At 44.5% G+C, this 13687-nt stretch overlaps 1 protein-coding gene across 2 annotated transcripts in view; it reads left to right on the forward strand.

Annotated features, from left to right (window-relative positions):
* Positions 1-224: 224 nt before the first annotated feature.
* CDK6 (cyclin dependent kinase 6) overlaps positions 225-13687 on the forward strand; it is a 98850-nt gene continuing 85387 nt past the window's right edge. The window contains exons 1-2 of one of the 2 annotated variants that reach the window (XM_033165765.1): positions 225-294; positions 10896-11373. In XM_033165765.1, coding sequence (XP_033021656.1) covers positions 11141-11373 — 233 coding nt within the window. In that variant the 5' untranslated portion in view covers positions 225-294; positions 10896-11140. Of the gene's footprint in view, positions 295-1584; positions 1654-10895; positions 11374-13687 lie in introns of those variants that run through there. The other variant, XM_033165766.1, reaches the window with a different exon arrangement.

A 13687-nucleotide genomic window follows, 5' to 3' on the forward strand; every position in this document is an offset into this window, starting at 1 on the left:
GCTGCGACTACCTGTGTGGCCCTGCCACGGTGCCTGCCGAGACCTGAGCCTGCAACCTCAGCCACCATCACCATGTGAACGCTTCGAATCCAGTTCGGTGCTGCTGCTTGGACCCATCATTCTTATGAGATGCTGATTATTTAAGGAAAAAAAGAGGGGGGAAACCTCTCCCCCATCTTTTCTTGTTTTGTTTTTCATTATTTCACCCCCTCCCTTTTCCTTTTTTTTTTTTTAAACCCCAGCTCTCCTGGAGATCACTTTCTGAAGACCGAGGCAGTTCCAGAGCAATATCAGGTACTTTGGAAAGTGCCCATGTGCTCTCCTGTGTAGACCCTGTAACTTAATGCTCCACTAGTTTCCTATTTGGGGGGTGGGGGTGGAGAGAAAAGGGGGTGGGAACAGGAATGCCCCCCCTCGCTCTCCGCTTTTCAGACATTCCTTATTAATTTGTAGATTGTGCCGGATCGAGCCCATACACCCATCCTGGAGGGGAAAAAAAAAACTTATTCTGCTTTTCTCCCATTGCGTGCATGCTGTATAAGGGAGCTGCTTTGGGGTGGTCCTCGAGCACGTTTTCTATGAAATGCCACGAAGGGCGGGTGTGTGTGTGTGTGTGTGTGCGTGCATGGATGTGGGTGGGTGAATGAGGACTCATGCGAGCATTCTGGAGAGTCTTGATCCTGGTCTGAGAATTTTGGGGGGTGGGGGCTGCTCGCCCGCCCGGGGAGGCGTTGTTCTTGTGGAAATCGCTTACCAGGCATACTCGGCCACCCCCACCCCTCCCGATTCCTCCAGTTAGGGTGTGGGGGGGGGGTTGCAGAAATGTTTAGGGAAGGGGCTCGCCTGCTTTTGCCGTGCAGTTGCAAGGCGGCCGGGCGAGCACGCAGGGCATCAGGCTCGCGCATGCATTCTTCATGTGACTTGGGAGGGGGGGGGAAAGTTGCGATGTTAACAGAGCTCGAAAAGGAGCTCGGAGGGAGGAAATTAACAAAAAAAAAAAAAAAAACCCCACCCGCACCAGGATGTGCGTTTCTTATAAGAGACCGGTAACTTTCCACTGCCGACCGGCCAGTTTGCAGCCTCCGGTAGCGGCTCCTCGCGCAGCTCCCTTGCAGCGAGTCTTCTCCGGGGTTGCGGGATCCCTCGCCGCAGGCAGGCAGGCAGGCAGGCGCGGCGGTGTTGCCGCGCAGGCCCCGCCCCCTGGCGACCCCCCACACGCAGCTCCCCCCCCCCTGCGCGCCCCGCGTTCCCGACCTCACACAGACACGCAGGCAGAGGCCGCCTGGTCGGTTGGGGGCGACCTCCATCCCAGAGGCACCCAGCGGCCCCGCCCTCCCCCGGGCCGTTCTCTGTTTCTATTGGCTGACAAGGCGCTTCCCTCAGAGGATCCTCTTCTTCGCTCGCTCGGGGGCACGTGGAGCTTTTTCCTTCCCCTCCCCACCGGCCGCCTCTGCAGTCGCCACTTTTCGCTTTGCTGGGCACGCGACGCTTTTCGTTTTGTCCACCTCAGGTTTTTTTTTAATTTTAAATTCTTTAATTATTATTTTTTTAAAAAATTGGTATATACCAGTATATATCTATATATGTGTGTGTGTCTGTGCGTGTCAGAATGCCGGGACCTCAATTTCAAGCCCAGCAGGGCATGGTGTGAAGGTAAACGAGGCAGCAGCCAACCTTGCTTGGAAGCTAAAGCGGTGTCCTCGATAGGAGGCAGCATGGAAAGTTCCGTGGTGGGAGGAAAAGTGGGATATAAATATAAATAAATAATCTGGGAATAACACACACAGAGAGAGAGAGGCGTTTAACATGCACGTGGGTACCAGTGCCTGACTATAAAATAGCCACAATAGGCCACAGGTTTATGGGATGGGTTGTCAAAATGTTACTGCTCAACAGGCTTTTCTTTCTTTCTTTGGCCTTCCCAGCTGAAAATGGCGCAGGTGGTCACAGCAGTTACTTCCATAACTTGGAGGGTGGGGGGAGGGAATAGTGTAAGCAGCCACTTTGCTAGATGGTACCTTGTTCACATGACTGGACTTATTTCTGTGGGCAGTTACTAACTGGTTAGCTGGCCGCTATAATGCTGGCTCAAGGAAGGCATAATGTGAAGTGTACACCTACCATTTCAAATTTAGGCTCTGCTGCTGACAGTGCTCAGTTGTTCATTGTTTCTGGCATATTTCCGGGTGCTTTAAAAATAATTTTCATATCTAAGTCTTGAGTTGGGTTTTTTTTGTTTAGTTTTTTGTTTCTTGCACGTGTGATGCAGATGTAAAGTGTGCTTTGGTAAGAATGTGCATTCAGGTTGAAAAAGGCTTCTGTTTTGCATCCACCTTAGAAACATGGATGCATTTAGACAAATAGCAAAATATAGGCTCAAAGGTGCTTTTACACATGCCACATGTGAGATTGCTCTAAGGCTATCATAGAGCAGTTACTCTAGAATAACTGTTGTCATTGTTACTCAGATGTTTCCAAAGCTTGGGTAATAGCACTAAGCCAGAGGTTGAACGCACACACACACAGTTACATGGTCTTCGAATGTCATATAACGCAATATGTTACTAAAAATGAAATTACACACACATGTGAAATGCAAGAAAACTATTTTCACAGAGGACCATAGCCCAGTGGTAGTGCACATGCTTTTTATGTGGAAAGTCCCAAATTCAATTTCTGGCATCTCAGGTTTTAAAAAGAGGTAGCAGGTGATGGGAAAGGCTTCTGCTTGAGACTGTGGAAAGCTGCTGCCTGCCAAAGCAGACAATACAGTATTGGGCTAGTTAAACAAGTATTTTGACCTGGCATAAGGCAGCTTCGTATCCCCCAAATAGAAGTGATAATGTAGGGCTAAAATAATATGTCAAAATAAGAACTATATCACACAATTGAAGGTTTTTTTAAAAATATGTCAAATAATTGCATTTCAGAACAGAAATACAGTGTCTATAGTTACCACAGAAAAAGTCTCAATTTTGTATTGATCTGTTCTGGTCACCTGTGAAGACTAAAATTAGCATGCCATCCTCTTTACCATTATTTAAGCACCCCAAAGACCAGTTTTCAGAATAATACAGTTTTGTTCCCAACACAATTTGAATCATGCTTGACTTCACTGCCAAGATCATGAGGCAGACAATTTACCGTATTTAATGTATGAATTGCTTCGCAAAGCAATTTACAACATAATGGAAATATATATGAAACAGATACATATATAAAAAGTTAAACCAATTGCATGTATGAAATCACACACACACACACACACACACACACTTTAAAACAACAACAGAATATACATAAAATCAATTCAGTACAGGTACAAACTAGAATAAAGATCTCAGTTATTTCAATAAATGCATTTATGCTGTGTGCTGGTTCTCATCCATGTGTGAGAATTGGTGAGTAAATGTAAATGTGATTTTTCTAAATAAATCCAACCAGAATGCGATTGTCTTAGTTTGGATAAAAAATTGGTGAAAGTGATTAGTAATTTTCTACTAAGTAAGCTTTTGAAATATAGAGAATATAGATAGATGAGGTATTAGCCATGCTCCAGACAGAACTATTATTGCTCATCAATATTGAACTGGGCAAAGAGAAGGAAAATGTTGAAGCAAACACCTAAACATGTGGGTCTTTTATGGTAATCGTCCTGTCTTGCTAAGTGTTTTTGTTCACATTGATCTTTATGTCTGTGAGTAGATAGCAATTGATAGTTGTTTCTTATCTATTGTCTTTTTCATATGGCATCTTCCTTGCCGCTGAATGGTCACAGTCATTTGGGTATAAGACTTTCAGACATTGACACCACTAACGTTATCACAAACATTTGTAAGCAAAATATGTGAGCACCAGAAAGAAACAATGTGGTTTCTCTGGAGATAATAGTTATCCCTACCATAAACCAATATGTGAACAAGTCTAAAATGTGGGCGCTGATAAGTGGTAACTGCCGTGCTGTTAGTGCAATGGGAGAGCTTCCCAGTTATCTGATTCATTCAGTTGAGTTCTCTCATGAGCGTAAATGTCCATTCTACAACATGTTAAACCACTGTTTAACTGCCGTGCTGTTAGTGCAATGGGAGAGCTTCCCAGTTATCTGATTCATTCAGTTGAGTTCTCTCATGAGCGTAAATGTCCATTCTACAACATGTTAAACCACTGTTACATACATTCTGTGCCTTACTGCAGTTCCATAAGGAGTCCTGAACCGCTGGTTACTTAAGGGCTCTTTAACACACCATGATAAGATATAAATAAGATATCCATCTTGATATGTTCTCTACTCATTTCACAATGCGTAGCATCTACCCAGTTCTTAGAATTGTTTGCACCTTCATCTAGTTCATATCAATTAACATTATTGTAGTTCTGTTAGGTGTCAACGGCTACTAGCCATGATGGCTATGTACTGCATCCTCTGTCAGAGGCATCTTGCCTCTCAATACCAGTTGCTGAGAATGGAAGGTGGGCTGAGTGCTATTGCACTCGTGTCTTATTTGCAGGCTTCCAACAAGCATCTGATTGGCCATTGTGAGAACAGAAAGCTGGACTAGATGAGCCATTGGCTTGGTCAAGCAGGCTCTTCTTATGTTCTTATTCTTAACCTTCCTTCACTTCACCAAGTTCCCTTTCATCTCATGGTGCATATGGATGCTTCATACAATTCGCAAAATGCTCTTAGCATGGCGTTGTGAAAATTTAACATATGCCTCTTCTATGTTTCTGTCCCTGCCCAGTTTGTGACACTTGCAGCCCAATTCTACGCATGTTTACCCAGAAGCACCCCACTGTTTTCATTAGGGTTAATTCTTAGATAAGGATATGTAGAATCACAGTTCTAGTTTTTCTCTTCCACTTCTAGCATACTGATGACATCTCTATAGAACAAGGCATGACAGGGCATGTCCACATTATAAACTTGATCATTCTTATTTCCAAGAATTCTGGGAATTTTAGGTCAGTGAAGTTAGTTGAAGCCAAAAGACCTCTAATCAAAATCCTCAGAAGCTCATGGTGGAACATGTTGCATTTACACAGCAGTCGTCCACATATCAAAAAGTTCAGGACAGAGATATTTCTATGATATAAAATTGAGTGTTTTACCTAAAGTTCCAAAGAAGGCACACTTGATTTTAACTTGATACTCCTAATCAGCTAAAATGTGCCATTTAGCTATTGGATAAGCTGCTGCAATGTCATGGACTCTTCATAAACTTTTGAATTGTTCAAGAAGTTGTCAGCAACAAAGTGCTGTCAGTTGAGCTTAAAATATGGGAAATGAAAGCCTACATTGGGGGGTAGGAAGACTACATCCATTACATGGAGGCAGGATCTTTTGGCAACTCATGGGTGCTAGGAAGAGAAGGTGAAAGGTGGGAAGGAAACAAAGTGAGAAGAGAACCAATGATATAAGAAGGCAAAAAGTCAGAGAGCCCAGAAATAGGGTAGACTAGAAGAGGGATGCAGAAGGTTGAGGGAAGGAGAAACTTGTGTGAAATACAGACTTGCAAATTCGCACAGTACTTAAAAAGAAAGCTGTGTATGACAAGGGCAAGCAGATCTGTGAGGAAGGCTGTATGGAGAAAAGAGTGAAGGCTAGATTAGAGGGAAAAGTGGTTAAGGACAAGGGACACACCAGTTAGTAGATCCACACACACACACACACACACACACCCGTATTTTTCGCTCCATAAGACGCACCTTTTCCCTCCTAAAAAGTAAGGGGAAATGTCTGTGCGTCTTATGGAGCAAAGGAGGGGGCGGCGGTGGGACCAGTGGCCAGAAGGAGCTCTTCCAGGCTGCTGGTCCCGCTGCAGATGCTGCTGCCCCTGCCTCTCGCTGAACGCAGTGAGAGGCAGCGGGGGGCGGGACCAGTGGCCCGGAAGGGGAGAGCCACCCTGATGCTCTGTGCGGCGCTAGCGGTTCTCCCCCTGCTTGCTTTAAAGCCAGCTGGGGAGAAGGGATGGACCATAGCATCCTCTCCTTCTCCCCAGCTGGTTTTAAAGCCAGCGGCAAAGGGGCGAGGGAGGAAGGAGGAACGTTCCCCCCCGCCCTTTTGCCGCTGACAGCGGCGGCTGTGGAGGAGGAATGTGCAGCCCAAAAGCTGCTTTCTCCTCCTCCTCTGCAGCCACTGCCAGTTTTGAGTTAGAATATTTTTTTTCTTGTTTCCCTCCTTTAAATACGAGGTGCGTCTTATGGTCCTAAAAATATATATATCTGTTTACATAAAAACAATTTATTATTTTTTATCATAATAGGGCAAGATACAGCATTAGAAGTCTTGCAGGCTGCAGTGGGAATGTTAAACACTCTGCCATGATTAAATTTCTACCACTTAAAGCAGTAAAATTTAACAGTGCTTAACGTTGCTTGGATTGTGCTCCATTTTTAGCCACAAATGATAAAATTAACAAAATATATTCAGTTTTCGGACTTCCGGCTGGCGACGCCATAGCGGGTGGTCGGGGCTGCTTCGGCTGCGAGGCGCCCGATCCATCCCGGGGGTTAGGAGCCGCGCTACCGCAGCGCGCGGCTCCGGTTGGGGTGCGGGAAGAGCGTCCCGCACCCTGGGCTCCCCGGCTGTGCCCGCGGAGGCTCCGAACCCTTCCCCTACCCCCCTGTAAAGGGGGAGTGGGGGTGAAGGGACAACGGAGCCGGGCTTACGGGGATATGCCCCAACCGGGATGCAAATGCGGCGGCAAAGCCCGCGGTGAGCGTCCAAGTTCTACCTGTGAAGAATGGAGCTAAAGGAACCCGGTGGTCGTGAGTAAATAATCTTGGCAGAAATCGTGTTTTTGGAACGATCCGGGGGGAAGGAGAAAGGCAGCCTGCCTCCCTCCCTTCGAGCCTAAGAAATTAACCAATTTGAGGGATTGCTGCCACAGAACTGGTTATAAAGTATCTAAAATCGATACATGAGACTGGCAAACTTTTTTCTTGGGAAGCTAACTAGCGGAAAATATCTCTATTTAAAGTTGCGGTGTTTGCGCTCCAGCTTAGGAAAATGGCGACGAACAAAGAGACAGGAGAAGAAATATGATACCCACTTCCTCCTCCTCTGCCAGTATGCTGGGTTTCGTCCTTGAACTGGTATTGAACTCTGGACTAACAGATGAACAAAGGCTCACGGCCTTGAAGGTGGAACTAATTTACAGAAAAGTCAAAGTCTTGTGTGGGGGTCTGAAATGGAACCAACTGCCCACAGAGGAGGCTAACAAAACTTTTGACACTTTGGAAGGAAATCTTGTCAAAGAGCTGAGAGGATGGATGGAAAGATGGGAAGAAATGAATGAGCTACTTCGGAGAAGAAATTCGCTTGTTGGGGGTGGCAGCCCCAAGGCGATGTTAAGATTTGCTATATCCAATCCCCGAGGTGTGAGCTCGGGGGCCAGGGACAGAGAATTAAGGTATTTACAAGAAGAAAAGGAATGCTACAAAGAACCGGAGAAGCTGAGAGAGGGAGAGTTGGATACCTCGGAGCTCGTGGCAAGGAGAGCTTTGGACTGTGCCTGGATCTGTGGACGTTGGGAGAGGGAAGTTGCATGGAAGTTCAGTGCTGATGCCATCAGGAGAAGAAGAATGGACAGAGGGGGTGTGGGGTGAAGTATTAAGTAAAATCTAAAGCAATCTGTTATGGTATTTTGAAATCGGAGGGTGAACACTGTCAACAATAGTTTGTTTTATTATTTGTTTGAATATGAAAAGAGATATTTCAAGTTTTTATGTTATCAGCAGCAGTTCAAAGGATAGAAGAGATAGATTTGATGAGGATGATTTGTGAGGACTTATAAGGATGTAGTATAAATGAAGTCATTTTAAGTGGTTTAAGTTTATAGATTAAGATGATTAAGACTAAGATGAAGATTAAGATGAATGTTTTACTTTATATATATAATTAAGTTTAATTTTTTTTTTTAAATGAAGAGGTTAAAAAGTAGATTATGGATATAAACTCGAAGGTGAAAAGGCAGGGGAAGTCAACTGTCAAGATTGGAAAAAGAAATTTTTTTTTTTTTTGTAGATGTCTAATTAAGAAGAAAAATCATGGCAATTTTTGTATAAGATGTGTAATTGTATTTGTTTTGTATGTGTATAAATGTAGGTGTGGTTAAGGTTGTATGTTGTTATAAGTAAAAATGTCAATAAATTCTTATAAAAAAAAAAATATATATATTCAGTTTTCAATCCAATAAATGGAACTACAGCGATTATATATTACCTAATCTGAAAGAGCATAATATTAATGTAAAACTCATGCTTTACTGATGCAGCTTTTTGTGAGTAGCTAAAAAAATGGGATGAGGATTATATCAGCAATGAAAAATCAATTGCATGATTAAAAAAAATGAAACTTTATATCTGGCTAGTTAATAATTCATGTTCAGAATTTAAGTACTCATGGTCATCGTGAGCCATGCGTCCTAAAGTTTTTGTCAAGTACTGCCAGTTGTGCAAGCAGTTGCTGAAATGGTCTCAGACTAAATCCAAGCCCAACTCCTTTCTATTTAGTCTGAGATGGTGGATCTGGACACTTGTCATGCATGTTATACTGACTTGCTGATTAGATTACCGGTACATGGGTCTACCCTTGAAGATGTTTCAGAAACTTTAGCTGGCATGAGGCACTAGGCAGCTACCAATTTGTTTCTTAGCCCAATTTAAGGTGATGGGTTTTGCCCTATAAAGCCCTAAAACACAGTATTCTGATTACCCAGGAAGTGTCTTATTCTGATTAGTCCAGGGGGTTGGACTGGATGGCCCTTGTGGTCTCTTCCAACTCTATGATTCTATTCTATGATTCTATGTGTTGTCCCTTGAGAATTGAAACCTGCAGATGAAGTCATCCAGGTTCTGTCCATTCTGAATGGTAGGTTGTATTTCACAAGAAACAGGTTTGTTTTCTTTTTTTTCTGTAGTGACCCTGGACCTGAATTCCAAGAGGTCTTTCTCTTTGTTTGTAAAATCCTAGGTGGATTTTTTATAAAAAATTTATTTCATCAAACCTTTGGGGTTTGGGGTTTTAAGGGTACAGCTTGTGCTGTTGTTTTTCCTGGTGTATTAAGTATATTTTTGTATATTTATTGCTGATTTGTGTTTGTGACTTGGCTTAGATGTAGCAGGAAACCCACATTTTGGTTTCAACTTTCAGGCGTGTAATAGGCAAACCACGGTTTAGTGGTGCTTGTCTGCTTAATTTTCCATCTGGTTAGGACTCGGGAGGTGTCCATTGGGAAAGACAGCAACACAGGTTGGTTGTTGCAGCACCACGGATAGCTCCTAGTGAGCAACTCGCTCCAACAAGGGTTGGAAGCAGCAGTCCACTCCATCTTAGCTCAGGTCTTATCAACACTTAACATTTTGCCCCACACTTTTCAGGCACAGGCCCATGCTTTAAAGCTTTATGTCTAAGTACTCTTTTTTCACCCCAGAAAAAATCTGCTTGGACACGGAAAGTGTGGATAAAAGGTAATTGTCCCCTTGTGGAAAACTAGAGTATCTTAAAAGGCCAACTCTAGCATGAAGACAGACACTTCTCCCGCTTTCCATGGCCTCCCACTTGGCGTGTTTCTTAATATAAGAATGTTTTTGAATCGCCAAAAATATATTGCACCATTGGTCTGGTGTGATACTGTGGGGGGCACTTGGTTCCTCAGACCAGATGAAGATGCTTTTGGGAGCTGTTTCAGTGGGCACCTGTTGGCCAGGTTTAATGATCTGATCACCAACATCTGGCTTAGGAACTTTTTCTGGCTCCTTAGCTGGTAGCACTGTAGCCCCTGACTTGGTGTTCTGGTTATTGCTGGACAGTCCCCTTGAGGCAGAGCAGTGACCCTAACTGTGCTTTGTTGGTTGTCTGTGAATTCATTTATAACAGCAAACCCCAGTTAGCCTTGAACTTGTACATCATTGCTCCCCATTTAGATTTAGCTGCGTGGAGGAGGTTAGAAACATTTGCTTCCATTTTCAGCTAACCATGGTTTATCTTTATGGAACCAGGAACTACTGCTTATCCAGACAAGCATGTTTAGTTGCTTCCTAGCCATGCAATACTTTCTGTGCCATTCAGCCACCCCACAGGTTTAGGGCAAGGACGGGAATTTCTCCCTAGCATAGCATTGTACAACATGGAAAAACATTAAAAAAAACTTATTTGCAAGAGAACAATTTGTTAACAGGCAGTTGCATCTGCTGAAGCACAGAAATATGTCTAGGATTCTTTAGGTCTTCTGTTATCAGATGAAGACCTAATGAGACACACATACCTCCCCACACCTGCCTAACACTGCCAGTTCTTTTAAATAACATGCCAGTTTCTTACTTGAGATCAGACAAGCAGGCACTCCTGACAGGGTGTTTTAATTGGTGCACCAAGACTGTGGAATAAACTCCTATGGAGATCTGTCAGGCTACCTCTCTTTTCAATTTTTTTGCTATCTATGGAATACTTGTTTGTTTCAATGTGCCTTTGATTTGTTAGTTTTCTGCCATTTTGCTATGCTTGTTTTTTAATCTGCTGCTGCTTTACCTGCCATGTTTTTAATGATGGTTGTTTATTTCTGGAACCAGACTAAATTATTCTGAATGAATTGCAGAATGCACATTTCTAAATTTTTATAATAAAGTTCAAGTGTAACATTTAACTTAATTCAGTTCACAGAGCACAAATATTCTGTCCCCTTGATCTGCATCCCATTGCCTCTTGTAATTGCACTGTTTAAAGTGCTTATTTCATTTAAATGTGTGCAAGCCAGTTGTATTACATATGCCAACTAAATGTGCAGATGAAGTGTTTAATGGTAATATTCTATTATGGAAGCCGGTGGAGAGATACTCCTAATACTAATTATGTTCTCTTTGGTGGTTTTTTTTTTTTTTTTTTTGTCCCTTAGATCTCATTAGCTTTACAAAGACAATGATTCCAAAGACTACAAGATAATTGCCACTGGCTAAGCAAGAAGGCTCACGTGGAAGGGTGCAAGAACCATCCTGCAGGCTGGCCCATCTGTCAAAATATCTGGACACCCTGTTCCAATAACAACTAAGGACTGATTTGCACATAGGGAACGAGGGTAACAGCCACAAGCACCTGAAACACCACAGAAAGGAACTGAGGGAAAAGGAAAGTGGTGTCACCATGGAGAAGGACAGCATGACCCTAGCTGATCAACAATATGAATGTGTAGCTGAGATTGGTGAAGGAGCCTACGGGAAGGTGTTCAAGGCCCGGGATCTGAAAAATGGTGGACGTTTTGTAGCACTGAAGAGGGTGCGGGTGCAGACAAGCGAAGAGGGGATGCCACTTTCCACCATACGTGAGGTGGCTGTATTGAAGCATCTGGAAACATTTGAGCATCCCAACGTGGTCAGGTGAGGAAGGTGCGGGGGCGGTGGCAAGGCATATGGCCAACTGTATCCCAGTTATACACTTGGGGTGTTCTGAGCATCATGTTTGGGGTATGTGACTCGATTGAGCACTAGAATAGTTGTCTGGAATGAATTTGAAGTTTGCTCAAGTGTATATATTGCCAACCTGCCTAACCTACCTTTTCTTGAGCTCTGCCTCCCACGCATTCAAGCATCCATCTCCAGAGGCATAGGTGTGTGACTTAAGTATTTGAGTATATGGGCATGGAGCCACATGTAAGCTGTGATCTTTTTGAGCACAAAAAGGGAAGAATAGAAAGAGAGAAGCTCTTTTGTCCTGGGTATTAGTTGTACCTAGTAAAAGCTGGTGCTATTCTAGCGCTACTAAGCACTGCCTATGTGGCAATAAGAATCTTTTATACTAAGCAGGACAATTCTGCAGTTTTAGAAAACTCAGAATTTGTTCTTGGTTTAGTAGATTTCTAATGCTTAAAATGTTAAAAGTAATAGGAAAAATTCAAAATGAATGTGTAAATAAAAATTTAAAGGTTGAAATCTTGCTCAGCTGCAACCTTAACTCAGGCCACCAAAATCTCTGCCTGATTTAAAAACAGTGTTTCCAAAAGATGCTCAGACTTGTCCTTCATGTCTCATTGTGCCTAAGGATCGGTCTAAACCGGGGGTCAGCAACCTGCGGCTCCGGAGCCGCATGCGGCTCTCTGACAGGTCTCCCGCGGCTCCGGCATGCCCCCTTTCAATGCCCTTTCAATAATAATTAAATGGTTATCGGCAAAAAAAGGGCCAAAAAACCCATGAATAATCCGCATCAACGTTGAACAGCTGGGTGGTCTTTCTCAGCCCTCTCGGGGTTCCCGAGGACAGACCCAAGATTGTTGTCCACCTTGACCACTCCCAGAGAGAGGAAGCGACTTCTTCACACCAATAAGCGTGTGGGGAGGGCTGAGCTTTTACCACCTCGGCGTGCCGATTGGCATGACAGATCGCCCGCCTTGGCGCATAGGCTCGGAGCCGGGGCCTTACCGCCGAGGTAGCCACTGAGGATGAAGGCGGGAGGCGGGCACGGGAGAGCGACGCTTCATCCGGCCAATGAGCCGCCGCGATGCCTGTTCCTGTTTGAGGGGAACGTGCCAATGAGGGTGGCGTTAGGGCGGGGAGAAGAAGGAGCTGGGCTTTGCGAGTTATTGAGAGAGAGAGAGAGAGAGAGAGAGAGAGAGAGAGAAAAGAGTCGGGATAATAAAGGCGGCGGGAGGTGGTGGCGGCGATTGGAGCGGCCCCTGTTCTGAGCGGCCCCTGTCGGGTGGAATCCTTTTCAAAGCAGTCACGCGGAGGGCGGAGCAGGCGGGCCAGGCGTCGCCGTGACGGGAGGGCGGTGATGGTCGCCGACAGGATGAAGTAGAGCTGCTTTGGGGCGGCAGCGGCAAAAACGTCCGGGCTGCTTCAGAAACCTCCGCCAACCAGTGCTTCGCCAGCGCTCGCTGCGGGCGGTGTACATGCTCAACGACGGCCCCAAGGGCGGCTCGGGGGCCCGGAGCCCCAAGGGCCCGGAGCCCCGAGGCCGGCGCGCTGCAGTGCCTAGCGCAATTCCCCCCCCCTCAAACCTGTTTTTTGCTTTTTGGCTTTTTGCCTTGCTCTCCCACCCCCCCTCTCTTTTTCTTCCTCCCCTCCTTTTTTAATCCAAGGGGAGAAATCCCATTTTTAAAACAAACAAACAAACGAAAAACAAACCAACACCCCCCACAGCTGCTGCAGCCACTCTATTTGAATTTTTATTACCCTTTTCTCCCTCTATCCCCCCTTTTTCTTTTCTCTTCCCCTTTTGTTTTTCTTTTCAAAAAAAGGAAAAAGAAGAAAAAGATTTCCCCCCTTTATTTTTATTTTTTAAACTACTACATATTTTTAATAGATATCCTCCCCACCCCACCCCACCCCCAATTTATATTTTTCCACCCCACTTTTCCATTCCCACCCCCCTTTTTCTTTATTAGTTCGCTTGCCAACCTATCTTAGAGGGGGAAGCCCTCTCTCCCACCCACCATACCCTCCCCAAACAACTTTGAGCTGAACCCCCAAAAACGGGGGTAGATCACTGCTGAAAGTAGATCACAGTTTCTTGGGAGTTGGCCACCCCTGGTATAAGACATGTAACTAGAATAAAAATTTAAAAAACCAAGCAAATAATTGTAATAACTACTGTAATAAAGCACTGCTATGATTATATATAATTTCCCTAAAATTTTGGTTTCATTCGCCTTTCCGTGCTGAAATGTCACAACCTGAACGACCATGGCTTGCCCCC

The sequence above is a fragment of the Lacerta agilis genome, chromosome 12 (genome assembly GCF_009819535.1).
Source record: "Lacerta agilis isolate rLacAgi1 chromosome 12, rLacAgi1.pri, whole genome shotgun sequence".
In the NCBI taxonomy this organism is placed as follows: Eukaryota; Metazoa; Chordata; class Lepidosauria; order Squamata; family Lacertidae; genus Lacerta; species Lacerta agilis.